The following is a 17,046-nucleotide window of genomic DNA, read 5'->3' on the forward strand; positions in this document are numbered from 1 at the left end:
CACATCCATTGGACCCTGAGTGTCTCATTCATTCTGTCATGTTTAACATTTTGAAATGCCAATAAAGCATCATTATCTTCATATATGTAAGAGATAATGTAGAGATAATTCATCCCGCATCAGCCTGACAGGGTTTATTTTTCTATTTTGACTTCTCACTGTAACATTATCGTCATTATCACTTATTACAAGGTTACTTACAAAAAAATGTATAATTTGACACAAAATCTGAATATGAAATGTGTTTATTGCTCCTCCAGAGTTTATGATCAGAACTGCATCAACAGAAACAGACTTTCCTTCATAGCAGTGATAGAACAGAGTTGTCACTTGTCAGTTAGTTTTGAGTATGAGCTCCAAATACATTTTGCTTCTTGGTGGAATACCCCCAGGTGAATTTAAAGCGTATTTTGTTGTTTTGTTAATTTTGTAATCTTTAGCCTTTTTGGTAAGGTTTGATAGAATATGTTGCCTTTCATTTTTAATGAATTATACAAAAAAGATTAAAAGAATTTAAAAATCTCAACTTTATTTTTCGATTCTCACTTGTTTCTGCAATCTCTTTGCAAAAAACATGTACAAACATTGCAACATACATTGCAATTTTTTTTTTTTTTAAGAAAACAGCTGTGAAGTCATGTATTTTAGGACACAATGATCCCCCAGAAGCTTGTGAAGTCTTGGAATGACTGACTCATACTTCCTCAACTGCTGTCAGTACTGTAGAATAAGTAGGAGTGGAATAACTAATTACAAATACTCAAATTACTGTAATTAAGTAGTATTTTTGGGAGGGGTATTTGTATTTTTATGAGTAGATTTTCAAGTTTGTTCTTTTCAGTACTCTTTCCACCACTGATAATGAGTATGTTTACTTTTGGTACTTGAGGTATATTTTGAGGCTGTGTACGTTTGTACTTTTACTTAAGTATAACAATAATAATAATAATAATAATAATAATAATGATAATAATAATAATAATAATAATAATAATAATAATAATAATAATAATAATAATAATAATTCATTCATTCATTCATTTTCTGTAACTGCTTATTCCATAAGGGTCGCAGGCTGCTGGAGCCTATCCCAGCTGACATTGGGTGAGAGGCGGGGTTCACCCTGGACAAGTCGCCAGTTCATCACAGGGCTGACACATAGACAGACAACCACTCACACTCACATTCACACCTAGGGACAATTTAGAGTCACCAATTAACCTGCATGCATGTCTTTGGACTGTGGGAGGAAGCCGGAGAACCCGGAGAGAACCCACGCAGACACAGGGAGAACATGCAAACTCCACACAGAAAGGCCCTGCCCTGGCAATAATAATAATAATAATAATAATAATAATAATAATAATAATAATAATAATAATAATAATAATAATAATTGAATCCAGGACGTTGTAGTATTTATACCCTGTGGTAGTACTACTTTGTAAAAGATCTCAGTAGTAGTCTTACGCCTTTCGAATTCACAGGTTTACATGGGTGAATAAAATGAATAATTTTCTTTGTTTTGACTCCATAACAGAAGAATGAGGTCTTTTCAGGTCAGAATTGTCTTGGTGACAGCCCTTCTTTGTGGATTGTTCTGAGCTTTTATTTTGAAAAGGCCCGGAAGTTCTCTCCTCTCTCTCTCGCTCTGTCTCGCTCCGTCTCCCTCTGTTCAGTGTGTGTGTGTGTGTATGTGTGTGTGTTTGTGTGTGTTGGTCGTCGGTATAACAATCAGACGGACTGTGTGTGTCGGTGCGGATCAGCAGAACCTCGGCACAGAGCCGCTCCAGACCACAGGAACCCTCAGAAATCGCGCGCACAGATCCAGTGATCTCCGTGTCGGGCGGCGGGAGCTGCTGCTGCGGGCTCCGGCTCCATGGCCTGATCTGAGCTGTCGGCGTATCAGCTGCAGCTGAAGCCTTCGAGATGCTCCGAGCTGTCTGCAGCTGTACAACAACCGCACCAGAGAGCAGGGCCCGGGGAACCAGCGATGCTGCTCAGACGGAGAGCCAGGTAACGATCAGAACGGAGGGATGGAGGAGGAGGAGGAGGAGGAAGCGGGGAGTGAGCCGCAGTGATTTTTGGGAGGAGAAGGAGGCGCTGGGCTGTGATCCTGCAGAAAGAAAGAGGAGAAGGTGTGGGTGGGCTGCAGGGCTGGAGGGGCTTCTTCACACGCAAAGGCCTGCTGAACATGGATCCACAGTCACCTCATCTGCGAGATGCATTCCTGTCTGTGTGTGTGGAAGTGCGGGCTGTGTTATAACTGAGGGCTTCTTTGTGTTGCTGGAGACTGAAGGGTGGTGGCCGCTCTGGTTCTGTGTTCCCACTGATGCTGTTATGTAATGATTGTACCTCTGCTGTCAAATATTTATAACACGTCTTTAATGTAGTTAATAACAGGCACATATCCCATCAGGCATCAGTGAAAACACAGAGACTCTGTGTGTCCTTCATACTGTTTGGTTCTGTGATGACCCTGTTGAGACGACTCCACCCCATCACATCCATCACATCACATCCACCCCCACGCCCCCCCCCCCCCCCAAAAAAAAGTTCTTTATGTATTTCTCTCATCAGTGCATTTAATATTATTGTAATGGCTGCAACAAAAACTCAGGTTACATTAATACAGCAGAAAAACTGATCACGATATGAAAGTTTCATATCAATTATTATTGATCATGTTGCTTATGACTGATGACATGTTGTGTCCTCCAAAGCAGGGGTGGAAGTAACTAATTACACTCAGATTACCATAATTGAGTTTTTTTTTTTTTGTTTTTTTTTTTTGAGGGGGGGGGGGACTTTTATGAGATTTTTATGTCTGTACTTTTACTCGAATTTAAGTATGCATTACATGCTGTAATCTACATAGTTACTTTTAAAATTATGGTAGAGTACTGAGTACAATTTGAATTCATATCCAAACTTTTTATCTGTATTTTAGGAGCCAATAAGGTGATCTGATCACAAACGGGCCAATGAAAATAATGATATACAAACAATATATACAAGTATAAGTACAAGTACAAGTAAGTGATATACAAGTGAAGTAACTAACACTGAGTAGTTTTTGCTTTTACTTGTAATGGAGTAATATTTTAGCAGTGTAATAGTACTTGTACCTAAGATTTTCAGTTTCCACCACTGCTCCAAAGGGTGGAAGTGAAGGTGATAAAGTAAGTTTGTTGCATTATTGCTGGGCAATATGAACAAAATCAAATATCATCAGGTTTTTGACCAAATATTTTGATAATATTGTAGACTAATGGTGTGTTCACAAAATATTAAAGGTACTGTTCACCCAAAAATGAAAATTCAATCATTATCTACTCATCCTCATGCAGATTGAAGGTCAGGTTTAGTTTTTTAGTCCACAAAACTCTGCTGGAGTTTCACAGGAAAACAGTGTTGCAGAATCTCCCAAGCAATGGAAGTGAATGGTGACCAGTTTTCAGGAAAAAAAACAACAGAATAAAAACATAAAATGCCTCCATGCCGCTTGTCTGGTGTAATCCAAGTCTCTTTGGCCAGTTGTTTTTTATGTTTGAAAACTGGTCACCATAGAGTAGATAATGACTGAATTTTCATTTTTGGATGAACTATCCCTTTAAATGAGACTTTCGTGTCTGTAGTGGTTGTTCTACATGTTCCAAGTTCCTAGTCCACTTAATCAGCAGAATATCAGGGTTTGACTCATAGTCCACTTGATTAAAAGTCCTTCTTGTGAGACCCACATTTTAATGATGCAGGTAAACTTCAACAAGGGTTTATTGATTATTGATTACAGCGTCACAGCAGGTGATCCAACTTACATTCCAGCCATTACTGACTTCCAAACCTCCGCTGATTTGAACTTTTTAAGACTCCCTGCTCATGCGCACAAAATCTGCATCACAGTGTTATCAGCTGGTCACCTCACATAACTGCAGCAATAAATGGAACAATGTCTTTTTCAGGGTATCTTGATCCATCCTGCTCCTAACACTGAGGACGGGTTAAATGCAAAGAATGAATTTCCCTACAGAAAAAGATAAACAATGACTGAACTTCATAACTGATGAATAATTTTAGTACTACAGTGGCCCACACAGCTGTACTATGGAATCATGTAAGTGTCAGATATGTTGTCTGTGGTTGTCTGTCGAGCAGTTTAAAGGTGGTCAGTTGTTTCAGCTGCTTCCATGCGTGTCTAACTGTGAAATGTTCTTATTGTGTAACCCGGCAGCAGCGTGACAGAGCAGAGCACTCACACTGACTGCATTTACATCAAGTGCACATTTACATTGTGGTATGCAAATGTACGAATGTGGCCACGCTTGTCTTGTCTCCCACTCACCGATCTAGTTCTAGTTCTAACACAAATACAGTTGTTCGCCGTTCCATCAGCAGGAATTTGAATTTCATGGGCAAGAAGTCTCTGACTGTTTCTGGGGTTTGACATGACAGAAACAGTTTGATCCGCTGCTGCAGAAAGGTCTTTAAATCTGCATCAACAACCAAGAAACTGATGTTGACAGAAATGTCTCAGATGCTGTTACACTGCTCAGAAGATACAGAAAAGAATTTTGTTTTAAATTAGTCTGTTCAAATCAATTTTCCTTGCGTGGTCTGATATCAATTCATTAAATCCTAAAATCGATCTTTACTCCTGTTAAAGTGTGGTACAGCTTTTAGTGTGATGTCAGGTCATGTTTAATAAAAAGAACATGGTTAATTTTTAATATTTTTAATAATGCACCAGGTTTGAAGGTTCTTTGTACAATTGACAGCTTTGGTCCTCTGAGAATCTCTTTCAAGTCCAAGCAAAATCGGTATTGTAACTGAAATATCCCAAGTTGAATCAATATAGAACTGAATCAAATCGTGAATTAAATCAAATCAGTTTCCAGAGGGGATTGTCAGTGAATTAAATACCCTGAAATTGAAGAGAACTGTGTTTAAATTGGTGCTTTTCAAAATAAAGTTACAAAGTTCTTTACAGCAAAGCAAAGAAAAAGAAATCAGATCAAAACAAGATAAAATCAATTGAATAATTACAGCAGATATCGTGACTAAAGAAATATTAAATTCATCTCATTAGGCCTGGGCGATAGAGATGAAAAACTTATCACGATAGTGAAGTTTTATATCGGTCAGTATCGATAATTATTGATCATGTAGATTGTGACTGATAACATGGTGTGTCCTCCAAGGGATGGAAGTGGTTAAGGTGATAAAATGATAAAACATTACAATATTTTTGACCAAATACCCAGATATTGTGATAATATTGTAGGGATGAGGTTTTTTGATAAATAATCATCAGTAATGTGGATATAATGACTAAGTGGGTAAAAAAAAATAATAGAACAGCAAGAACAGTCTGATAAGTGAAGAAAAATGACATAATTTTACTGGAATGCAGCCTTTAAAACCAGGAACAGACAACACTTATGACATATGATATAGCAATATCCAAAATCTATCTAGTCTCATATTACAATATGATATAATTTGGATGTATTGCTCATTGAATTTAATATGATGCAATTTAATGATGATAACTTGTATTTAAGCACCTTTCAAAATAAAGTCACAAAGTTCTTTACAACAAAGCAAAGAAAAATAAATCAAATCAGAATACGAGATATAAAACAAAATAAAATCATTTAAATAATGCCAATAAATACCATCAATGCTCGCACTGATACAAAAATCCTGTGAATTCAACAAACAGTGGTATAAACTCAAGCAGGCATGTTACATGTTATTTACATACTCAGCTCTGATTGGGCAGTTATTTTCTCTCATTGCTACTAAACTGTCAGATATTAAAGGAACTGCGCTTATTTAAAGTATCATAGTAAAAGTTCAACTCATGTTCATTCCTTTGAGTCAAAAATATGTTTTCAATTCCTAAGGACTGATGTGGATAAAATACGGCCCTCAGATCAGATCTGGCCCGTTGAATGGCTCCATGTGGTCCTAACACCATCATGAATACATTAACAATAAAACTAAAATAGAAGTCATTGTTTAAATCATTAACAGGCCTTTATTCTGAAACAGGGCGGCATGGTTTGGAAAAAAGAAGTCATATTGCGGTTATTTTGATTGATATTGCGATATCCTATACAATTAGAAAGGAAATGATCAGTTTTGCATCACAATTTTCCTGTTCACTGAAAAAAAAACAAAATCATGATCAGTTTTCAAAAACCTGTACTTGGCCACATTGTGATTTTATTGTGATTGTAATTAATTATGCAGCCCTAATCTGAAAGGGGTCAGTGCTGTGTTCACTGGTAATGATGCTCATCTGTATCTTCTATATTAGACTGTAACTTTAGATAGATAGATAACTTTATGAGTTCATGGAGGGAAATGAAATTGTCATAGCAGCAAAGGTACATGCAATAAATACAAAGTACACAAAATAGAAAAGACAAGTACACAGGATGTAATGTAAATGTAGTAATGTAAATAAATAAATAAGGTGCATTTAGGCAGTCCGAAATAATCTGTCGTAAAGTGACACTGACAACCTAATAATAATAATATAATTATATATAATAAAGAATAATGTAGAGCAATAGATAGCAGAAATATAAGTGGTAATAGCAATAGCATTAATATGATAATAATAGTATGATATGATGGCATTGCATAACAATATAGTAACAGTACTAATAATGTAGGATATATATAATAATAGTGTCATATTTGTGTAATCACAATACACACAAAAAATACGTATATAGTATCAGATGACATGGTGCCTTACATCTGTGTTGTTTGTTTACGTCGTTCTTCTTCTACTGTTGTTGCTACTATGTTTGCAGCCTGTATCCAGTACCAATGGTATACTGTAAAAGCAAACTAATGAATCATCACACACTTTATTCCTCCCACTGAGTAAGCAGGCAACTCATTCTAATCACATTTGTCTTCGGCCCGCCGCGGCCTGATCGAGGTCTCATGTGGCCCCCCCCTGTGGAAAATAATTGGCCACCCCTGCCTCAGGATTTCACAGCGTATTAGCGGTGAAATGTGACTCATTGGTTTAGTCATGAGAGCTGTCGACCATGGTATATTTTTCTGTTTGTTACCACTTCTGTTTGTTGAATAATTACAGATGGACAAGAGCAGAGATTGTTTTATTGTTCAGCTTGTTTCTGCCTCATGAATCAATGTTTCACACAACTAATGTGGTGTTAGGATTGTTTAAATGAAACTTTGAAAGGTGTGCATTTTGTATCTTATTAATTATCAGTGATTAAAGGGATAATTCACCCAAAAACCCTAATGTTGATTGAAGGTCTGATTTAGTTGTGAGATTCTGTAACACTATTTTCCTGTGAAACTCCAGCAGTGTTTTGTGGACTAAAAAACTAAACCTGACCTTCAATCAGCATGAGGATGAGTAGATAATGACTGGATTTTTGGGTGAACCATTCCTTTAATTGATTATTGATTGTTAGCTTAAAAGAACGTATCTCTGGTAGATTCTAACGTAGTTCCATATGGTTCTACTGCAGAAAGAAAATAGTTCCTACATCAAACTGCTCACAACATGTCTGTGGATTATCTTGAGTAACCAGGTCATGATTTTTGAAAAGAGACACTCATTTTGAATTTTTTTTAAAAATGTATTTCTTGGTACTTTCAACACCACAAGCTCCCATCTAGTCCCATTATACTGGCGAGAGGACACACTCTCCAAAACTGTGCAACCAACCAAAACTCACTGGATGAACAGCACTACAGATCAGGGGAAAAATATGTATATTTGATTTTGGGGTGAACTGTCCCTTTAAAGGAAACAGCGAATATCCCAAAATCAATTGAAAAAAAAGAAAATAAATTTTGATTATTTTGACTCTTGCAATTGAGACATAATTTCCAATATTAGAAGCAGTGATAATATTTACCTCATTATTTTCATTTTCATTGAAAACATTAAAATGATTATGGAGTTATTTTAGCAGGGATCTGTGCCACACAAAGGTGTTTTCTTAAGTCTTTTATTAAATAATATTTTAAGTATTTTTAAAGATGCAGTAGCAGTATAAAGGTGTAAAAAGGCCGAACACCTCTCCCACCTTCATCCTTCTGATAATGTCTACCATTAATAGATTACACTGGTAAAAAATATGAAAGTAGAAAAGGAAGAGCAACAACAACAAAAACAGACAAAACACAAAAACAATAAACAAAAAACAAAAAAACAAAGCCCACATACAACATGTTCTCTCTATTGTAATTCTCTTCTTCCAGTCCTATCTATCCCGTCTCTCTTCTACCTGAACAAGTACATATTTTAATTCACCATTTTCAATAAAATACATAAACAGTCTGCAGATTTCTTGAAAGGTGATGTTTCCTGTAAGAATATAGGTTATCTTTTCCATCAAAAAACAACAGGACATTTCTCTCAACCATCGACCTGTCCGAGATCTGGAGGCCAATCACGTCTTGAATCACGTCTCGCCTGTAGTTGGCACATGTCAAGGACGCATTGTTTACTTGTCTGTCCTTCTGGGATACCTGATTGCTTTCCCAAAATAAAGACCTTTGGGTCAAGGGCTGATTTTAGAGATAAAATCTCTGCAACAACTGTGTTGATTTCCTCCCAGACTCACATATTTTAGCACATTCCCAGAAACCAAAGACAATGTACCATTGTTCCCCTTTCCTGGGTGCACTATCTGGATTATTGCGATCAAATTTATGGAGTAATATAGATGCGCATTAACCAGTTATATCGTACCAATTTACGTCTAGTATTAAGAGATTTGGTTTGTGCCTCTGTGCAAGCATCCTGCCACTCTTCTGTAGAATCTGTTGTGTTGACTTGGGAAATCTCTGCAGCCTGACAATATATGGGCCTGGGCAATATATCGATATTATAAGGTATCGTGATATGAGACTAGATATCATGATAGATTTAGGATATTGTTGCATTATGATATGTCATAAGTGTCGTCCTGGTTTTAAAGGCTGCATTACAGTAAAGTGATCATTTAATGAACTTATCAGGCTGTTCTAGCTGTTCGATCATTCTAACCTCATTAATGATGATTATTTATAAAAAAAAAACTCATTGCGTTAATATTTTGTGAAATCATTTTATCACCTCAGGTGCTTCTACCTCTTGAGTATATAACATGAAGTCAGTCACAGCCTACATGATCAAATATTAACAATATCAACCGATATGAAACTTCATTCTTGTGGTTTTTCAGCTGTATCGCCCAGGCCTAACAATATGTTTTCTAAAATGGTATGTTGACATCTTTCACTTTTGATAAATACTGGGCCAGAATGGGATTTTGATCAAATCTAGATGAACTGCTCAGTTCTACTTGTCCCTTGTTGTTAGAACTTCCAGGAAAACATGGGATGCGTCAGAAAGAGATAGCTAACTTCCTGTGTGGCTGTATCGCGGTACAGCTGTGAGCTGATCGCATCCCAGAAGTAGTTCTCCTCTCCGCTCCACTTCAAATACTAATAATAAGTCTATTTTTGACAGATGCTGCGTCAATCATCACAGAGCAGATTGAAAGATAGGTCAAACAAAGAAAAGGCAGGGAGAATCCGCTTAATTTTTTCAAAATAAAAGACTCCGTGCAGACTCACGATCATAAAGACACACAGAAAAGAAACTTTGTAACCACATAGCCTGCTTATCCATGGTAGAAGCACAGAGAGCAAGTAAAGAGGACCTAATCAACAAAATCTGAGCAAGTAAACATAATCAGGCAGGCAAAACGCTCTGCTGCTGAAATGCCTCTGAAACACTGCTGGTGGGGCTTGAAGCTGTGTGGAGGACAGATCAGAACCGTGGTGCAGACATGCTGTGTTTGGTGGAATCAACCGATGAGAGAGGAAGACAGCAATCGTGTCTAAATGTAACGTAAATAAAACGTTGATACAACACCTTGTCCATGAAGATAATTTGAATCATGTCAGATTCTCCTCTGCAGTGGCTGTTGAACAGCTCCCTGTCCTCAGACTACATCCTTTGTTCTTGTTGTAATGTGAGAGACGCCCCTCGCAGCACAACTTACATAACGTGTGTTAAATATGGACCTATCATAAACTATAATGTTAAATCCCTGTCTACACTGACACCCAAGGGTGCCCCTAAATCCCTGATTACATCCCAGCTCGCTGTTGATGTTTTAAAAATCATCTTGGGGCCAACATCCTCTGAGGCTTCATCCTGGTTTGTTTTATTTCTGTTGATTTTGAACAATAACAAGGAAAAAACACGATACCTATCAGCAGAGATATTGATTGGACAGATATTGATCAGAAACTGTAATCTGAACGGTATGCAGTATGTAAGGACTGCAGCAGGTCCTGTTGTCTGCATGTTTTCAGGCTGCTTTCCTCCCTCTGATGATGATGATGATGATGATGATGATGATGATGATGATGATGATGATGATGCCTTAGTCATGTTTGTTTTATGACTCATCCAAATCTCTCCCTCTTTCTATCCCTCTTTTTATCCCTGCCTCCACCACCCTCTCTCCTCTCTTCTGTTGTTATGTGACATCATCTCGCTCCCCCTCATAACATCATCCATCCATCCATCCCTTTGGCCCTTCATCCCTCATCCTCCACTCCCTTCTCTTTTCTCTGACCCACCATTTTCCTCTTCATTTCTGTCTTTGTATCTGCCTGCCTTCTCACACCTCCATCCATCCATCCATCCATCCAACCATCATCCATCCATCCATCCATCCATCCATCCATCCATCCATCCATCCATCTATCCATCTGTCTGTCCGTCCGTCTATCCTGTCCTCCCCCTCTCCTCTCAGGATGTTGCGATGGCTGGTGTGTGGTCGCTTGGGTCCAGTTTGGATGTGGAAGGCGCTACTGCTCTTCGTGGCCCTCGCCTTTGCTGGCCAGCTGCTGGGGGTCATCTTCAACAAGAGGTATCTCATTTCATTCATTCATTCTTTGTGTTTTTATTTGATTTGAATTCTACTCTTGGAATTAGCTTTACAACCATTGTACACCTATTTAACCATATTTTGCCAAAAAATTAAAATAAAAATCTACTACATCTTTATATCTTTGGATTTTTAGATCAAAATTCAAATATGTCTTCTTGATATAATTTGATTTAATGATCCTTCCTGTGGAAAAAAAAGGACGCATACGCACATGAGCTAAAATGAACCAATTTCAACCAATAATATCATGACATCCACCTGTCAATCAACTTTTATTGGCTGACATTTCACCAGAGTATGCAGTATATAACTGTATTTATGTGAAGAATAAATAACAGCAACATAAAAACTGAGCCACTGGTAAAAGCAGTCATTGTAGCATGTATGACATTGTTTATCCTAGTCATAATAAGAATTTTTGCCATTTAGAAAAATCTTGTGGGGTTTAAATACTTCTGACCCATAGAATTATGAAAAAAATAGGAAATAATGGCACTTTGCTGCAGCATATAGCAACACATCAAGCCCCACCTCCAAACAGCAACTGTCCAAGATTAGCAACCCTAGCTAGAGCTAGAGCTGTCAAGCTTTGCATTTATCTCCACGTTGAAGTTGTGCAGGAGGCTCTGAGAAGAGCGATACCCGGCGTTTCATGATTGGGGATGGTGACGTCTTTTTTTGTAGTGTCTCAAAAACCTGAAACATGAGAGCACACATGTTGGGAATGGATTAAACTCTGTCTTCATCTGCTCTAACATAAGGTGCAAATGTTAGCATGTCCGGCTAACTAACACTAGCTTACTATCTGCAGTAACTTTAGCTCCAGTAAAACTTGTTAGATCCCACTGCATCTGCATTTGTTCTGTGAGGGTTTGAGGAGGAGGATGTGGGCTGATGCAGAATCAAAGTGGGTCGACGATGATGCATCTCATTCTGGCTCGCTGTCTCATGTCCGAGGCGAGCTAGCTTAGCTTTTATCCCGGCTGTCTTCCACGGTCGCGGTCCGGCTGGTTTGGCTGGGTGACCTGTCTCAAAGTCCGCTGCACCGACCTGGTCCGTGTGCTTCCTTTTCCCACGTTAATGAGTGTATTTCTGTCATCTATCATCTAGATGTACCTGCCATATTTCACCATCCAATCAGTGTTTGCTGAGATATAAGCTAGCTTTAGCCTCAGTCTTTTAGCATTAACATTATATCATCTATGCAGCTGCTAGCTAACTAAACACTGTGACAGGGTTCTTGTTTTAAAACGTGTCAGATGGAAACAACAGAACATCAGCTGGAGACTTCTCAGCTGACTGAAGAGTTAGCATTAGCTTACATCAGCCAGCCACACTTATAAAATCTGCTTGTGAGTCATAATTTTAGCCGACAAAATCCACCGTCATCAGCTAGAAATTAGAATCTGCTTTTGTTTACATCTCTAAAGATTCAAAAGCCTCATGTTTCAACAGTTGCTCCCAATTTCGATGTTAAATCTGCCACTGTTATCACTGTAAACCGTATAAATGCAGTGCAAGAATGGAAAGTTTGGCAGGCTTAGCAACAGTAACTAAGGAGGGTCAGAAGGGTCAATTGAATAAAATCATGTAGCTAATTAACTGATTTTGCAGATGGGTGGTTATATGTGGTAGTATTTTCATGACTCCAAAACTAGTCATTAATTGACTAGCTAGGATATCTATAGAGCAGAAATGACCAGCCAATTATTTCTTTTCTACCTCCAAATAATTCTTCTGTTTCCTGTTTTAATAAGTTCATTTCATTTTACATTTTAATGTCTATCATTGATAATGGTATTAAAAATTAAATCTCCAGAATATAAACCTTTAATACGGCCCAAGCCAATTAGCTAGCTAGCAAGCTAGCTAGCAACAGTATGGTACTCCAGTGTGTCTTCAGTGTGCGCCAGCTTGTTCCATTTTCCCAAAATATTGTATTTACAAGCCAATTTGGTTAGAATTGATTCATTCTGGGGAAAGACCTATCTGTGAGAGTAGATTATGTGCAAGACTGGTTTAGCAGCTAATGTTAGCCTCACTGATGATTTTATTGTGCAAAAACATATCTTAATGACTCTAACTGAAACCGGATCATATGTTAGAGAGGAAATGATTTGTGGTTTTCTCTGTCTGATATTCTCTGTGTCTGGTGACTCGGCTTCTTCTCTGGGTCAGAGTTTCTGCAGACTTAGCTGTTATTAGCAGCCAACAGAACGGGAGAAGCCTCTGGGACTGACAGGGAATACAGTACTGTAGTCACTGTGGTTAGGAAGAGACGAGCAAGATAGAAGAACTGAACAAAGGCTGTACTGTCAAGACTGGGTACTAAATTGATATGATAATATGCAAATGACTGTGGAAACAGATTAGCTAATGAGCACGGTTGGGTTACTTTAAGGTTTATCCGGTAGGGTTTGGTGAACGGGCTTAAACTGATTAGATGTTATGCAAAACTAATTAGCTTGCATTTGTCATTATGAGTTGCTCTGGCAAATTAAAAACTAGCAACCTGTGGTGGTGGCGCTATGTTAGCTTGAATATTTATATCACAGCAGAAAGCAGGAGCTGCTCTGCTCTGTGAGATGTTAATTTGTCTCTAAATATTAGTTTCTAGCTAGCGCTATTAGAAAGCCATGATACGGTGTGTGTCTGTTGGATGCTTGGTTGCTTTCACTAGAAATCCAACCCCGCAATATCTCTCTTGTAAATTAACCACAGTGATAACACAGTGTTCACTGTTTATTGTTGTGAGAAATTAAGGCTTTCAAGAGGAACAGACTCTTAATTTTGCAAGGAAGGGCAACGCAAGGAAGAGAGCATCAATTCTTTGAGTTGACACAGTGAATCATGTTTTTTTAATGGATGATTCTCAGATGTCCCATTCTCCTGAAGGTAGCATGGTGCTGTGCTACAATCTATCTAGCTACAGAAACTGACAGGAACACTGAAGTAAGTATGGCAGATTTTAAATGTTGCAGACCACTGACATCTTAAGTTAGCTACTGTTAGCAAAATGCTAGCCAACTAGTCAGCTAATTTTAGCTAATTACAATACTAACTAACTAGCTTGCTAGCACTTTACTAACATTAGCTAGCTTAAGATGTGAATTTATATCACCTTTGCAAGTCCTGAGCAACGCCTTTGAACCACCTTTAAAATTTGGTTTTCTTTTCTAACATATATGAGCCTAGCACATATCTAAGTACAGGAAACAGGACAGGAGGAATGAGGGCTCAACTGCACTATTTTACAGTCCACATGTTGTCTTTGGTGGACAAACAATGTAATGGAGAAAGTTTTTCTGGTTCTAAAAGAACTGAAATTTTTTTGTCCTCCAGCTCTCTGTTCCCTAAAAGATTTGCACCATCAAGATGGTTTGCACTTTGCATGACAAAGGTCATTACAATTTAACCCGTTGTGTGACTGAATCCGGTTAGAGTGGTGATTCCACTGAAGCCATTTCAGAGCAAAACGTTGCTGATAGAAAAGCAGGTATGACTGAGCCCTCAGAGGATAAATCATCACTGAATCACACAGAGCTAACAGTGTTCTTTATCTTTATCTTTATCAAAACTCTGGCCTGGCACCAATCAGTGATGACAGCAGGTGTTTACCTGCAGTGACATCACAGCTGTCAGTCTGTCTGTGTCAGACTTGTCAGAGCAGGAAAAACTCCAGTTTACTCATTAACAGGAATAACGGCTCAGTTCCAATAAGCATCCTAGTAACAGTGAACGTGAGTCAGCATGTACAAGAGAAGGACCTCCCTTAAATGGAATGCAGAAATCACTGATACACCTGTGACCTTGCTGTCGATCTCGATATCGATCAGGTTAGGGATATTTAATTACCAATTTTGCTTGGATATGAAAGAGATTCTCAGAGAATTAATGTTGTAAATTGTAGGGCTGGGTAAAAAAAAAGATTAATTGACTCAAATCGATTTTCCTTTGGTCCGATATCGATCCATAAAAGCCCAAAATTGATCTTTTGATATATGTCTTTTCAGCCTGCAGTTTTAACCCTGTTAGTCTCACGTGATCAGCCTTTGGCATGAGATCTTGTAGCGCAAGATTTCACTCATTTTAGTGTGTTGGTCAGGTCATGTTTAATAAAAAGTGCATGATTAATGTAACTACTTTGGGATCAATTCTTAAATAAACAGAAATGTTTTTAATCAGTCTAGTGTCATGGGCCAGATTCTCTAAATGCTAAAAACAGAGCCAGGAGGAGGTGCAGAAGTCTAGTTCTGTCTCAGGCCACTTGATGCTGAAAGGTTATTATGAAATTATTTCTCAGAGATGCCAAAACAATGTTGTCTACTGTAGCTTTAAGGTGTGTTCAGTTCAGTTTGATTGGTTACCACTGGAGGGTGAGCATGTTTGCACACTAAATTTTGTGTTGCATTTGCGACACAAACAGTTCTTTTACTGGTTTGTCTCTAAATCTACCATTCACCTCAAAACTAGAACAAAGCAGACGGAAGCGACTGCTGCGTCTGTGTCTGTGCACAGCGATTAACCACAGCAGTCTGAGCTGACTGTTTCTCAACTTGCAGCTGTCTGTCCTCATGTGAGTGAGGAAACCACAAGAACCACACAGAGAGTGATACAGGAGCCAAATATGTTCCTACTGCCCTTATTCATAGGACACTTCACCAAACACACTTAGAAATGTGGCAACATCAGCTTCAGTGATTATGTTCATATAACTGTTCATAACTGTTATCTCCACTTTGAGTTTCCCATAAATATTTAAAGTAACAGTGATGGTAACAACAGTGGTAATAAGACATCAACATCTTTTTTTATCATTACATAACACAGGTTTATACAAGGAAAATAGAGTTGTATTTCCTCCATGCTGCCTGCATAACATATAAGAATAGAATAGCATAAAATATAAAATAAAATAAAATAAAACCAAAAACAACATATCCAGCTATTTATATGTGTATATGTAACCAGGAAATGCACCCAGGAAATAATTATTTCTTCTTTCTTCTTTTGAATTTGCATCAGGTTGAATGTAAAGAGCAGCAACAAGTGTTGCTATGGTGACAGTATGGTCGACATCTTCATATAAAAAGTTCGATGTCTGAGAAACCTCGATGTACACAGAGTTGTCCTCCCCTTGTCCTGCTGGGGTGTTGCCACCTGTCAGCTTGTCTGAGCACAGTCAAGTGTAAGAGCCAGTCTCTCAGTCCCTCCAGGATTTCGTGGGCCTTTTTTGGGATTGTTGTGCCCCTAAATGCCTGATTTCACAGCAGCTTTTGCCAAAAATTGCAACACATGTTGCGATGCCTTTAGGCAACTTGTTCCAAGGAGAACAAATCCTCACTCTGTCTTATGTTTTAAATGATGGAAACACAATCTTCTTAGTGGCAAAAATGGTTTTATCAGAGCTTCTGTTATAGTTTGTAAGATTTTGCATATTTGAGTATTCTGAAGCAGTTTGACACACTGTGGCCCTTTAAAGTTGTTAAGTTACATTAAGTTGTTTTTCAGCCTCAGGAGCGCAAAAACACACATTTCCAAGACAGAAATGTTGGAAACAAGATGGCAAAACATGGTTTTATTGAATTTTCCATTGTACTTTTTAAGTTCCAACAGAATGTTTGTACCCATTTGACTGAATTTGGTTAAATTTCAAGCAGAGAAGGTCAGAAACAGTTTCTAGGTTTCTGAGCCAAACATGTTGGAAATAAGAACTTCTTGACGGCATGAAGCTTCTGTTTTAGATTGTTCAGTTACATTAAGCTGTTTCAGCCTCAGGAGCTCAAAAACACGTTTCCGGGTCAGAAATGTTGACATGAACTCCTTGATGGCAAACATGGTTTTATTGAGGTTTCTCTTGTAGTTTGTAAGATTAGGCACATTTGAGTACACTGTTGAGATACTTCTATCATATTTGAGTTAATAAAGATGAATCCGGTGACCGCTTTGTGTAAACCGCTATCTTGTGGCATGTCATATCCATCACTGTTGGTGTCAACCAATATCTGGAAGGGAACCCCAAATTTACAAGACTCCTGTGAGATTTTTCATGGTTTCAGTCAGAATTTTCACATCTTGCAGATCTGGGGTT

General features: G+C 38.1%; 1 protein-coding gene across 2 annotated transcripts in view; it reads left to right on the plus strand.

Annotated features, from left to right (window-relative positions):
• Positions 1-17,046, plus strand: part of gal3st4 (galactose-3-O-sulfotransferase 4) — a 43,268-nt gene that overhangs the window by 15,406 nt on the left and 10,816 nt on the right. Inside the window, exons 1-2 of one of the 2 annotated variants that reach the window (XM_084712506.1) lie at positions 1,507-2,016; positions 10,818-10,934. In XM_084712506.1, coding sequence (XP_084568632.1) covers positions 1,994-2,016; positions 10,818-10,934 — 140 coding nt within the window. In that variant the 5' untranslated portion in view covers positions 1,507-1,993. Of the gene's footprint in view, positions 1-1,506; positions 2,017-10,817; positions 10,935-17,046 lie in introns of those variants that run through there. The other variant, XM_084712507.1, reaches the window with a different exon arrangement.

The sequence above is a fragment of the Lutjanus erythropterus genome, chromosome 23, assembly GCF_056507025.1.
Source record: "Lutjanus erythropterus isolate fLutEry1 chromosome 23, fLutEry1.hap2, whole genome shotgun sequence".
NCBI classification, from domain to species: domain Eukaryota; kingdom Metazoa; phylum Chordata; class Actinopteri; order Lutjaniformes; family Lutjanidae; genus Lutjanus; species Lutjanus erythropterus.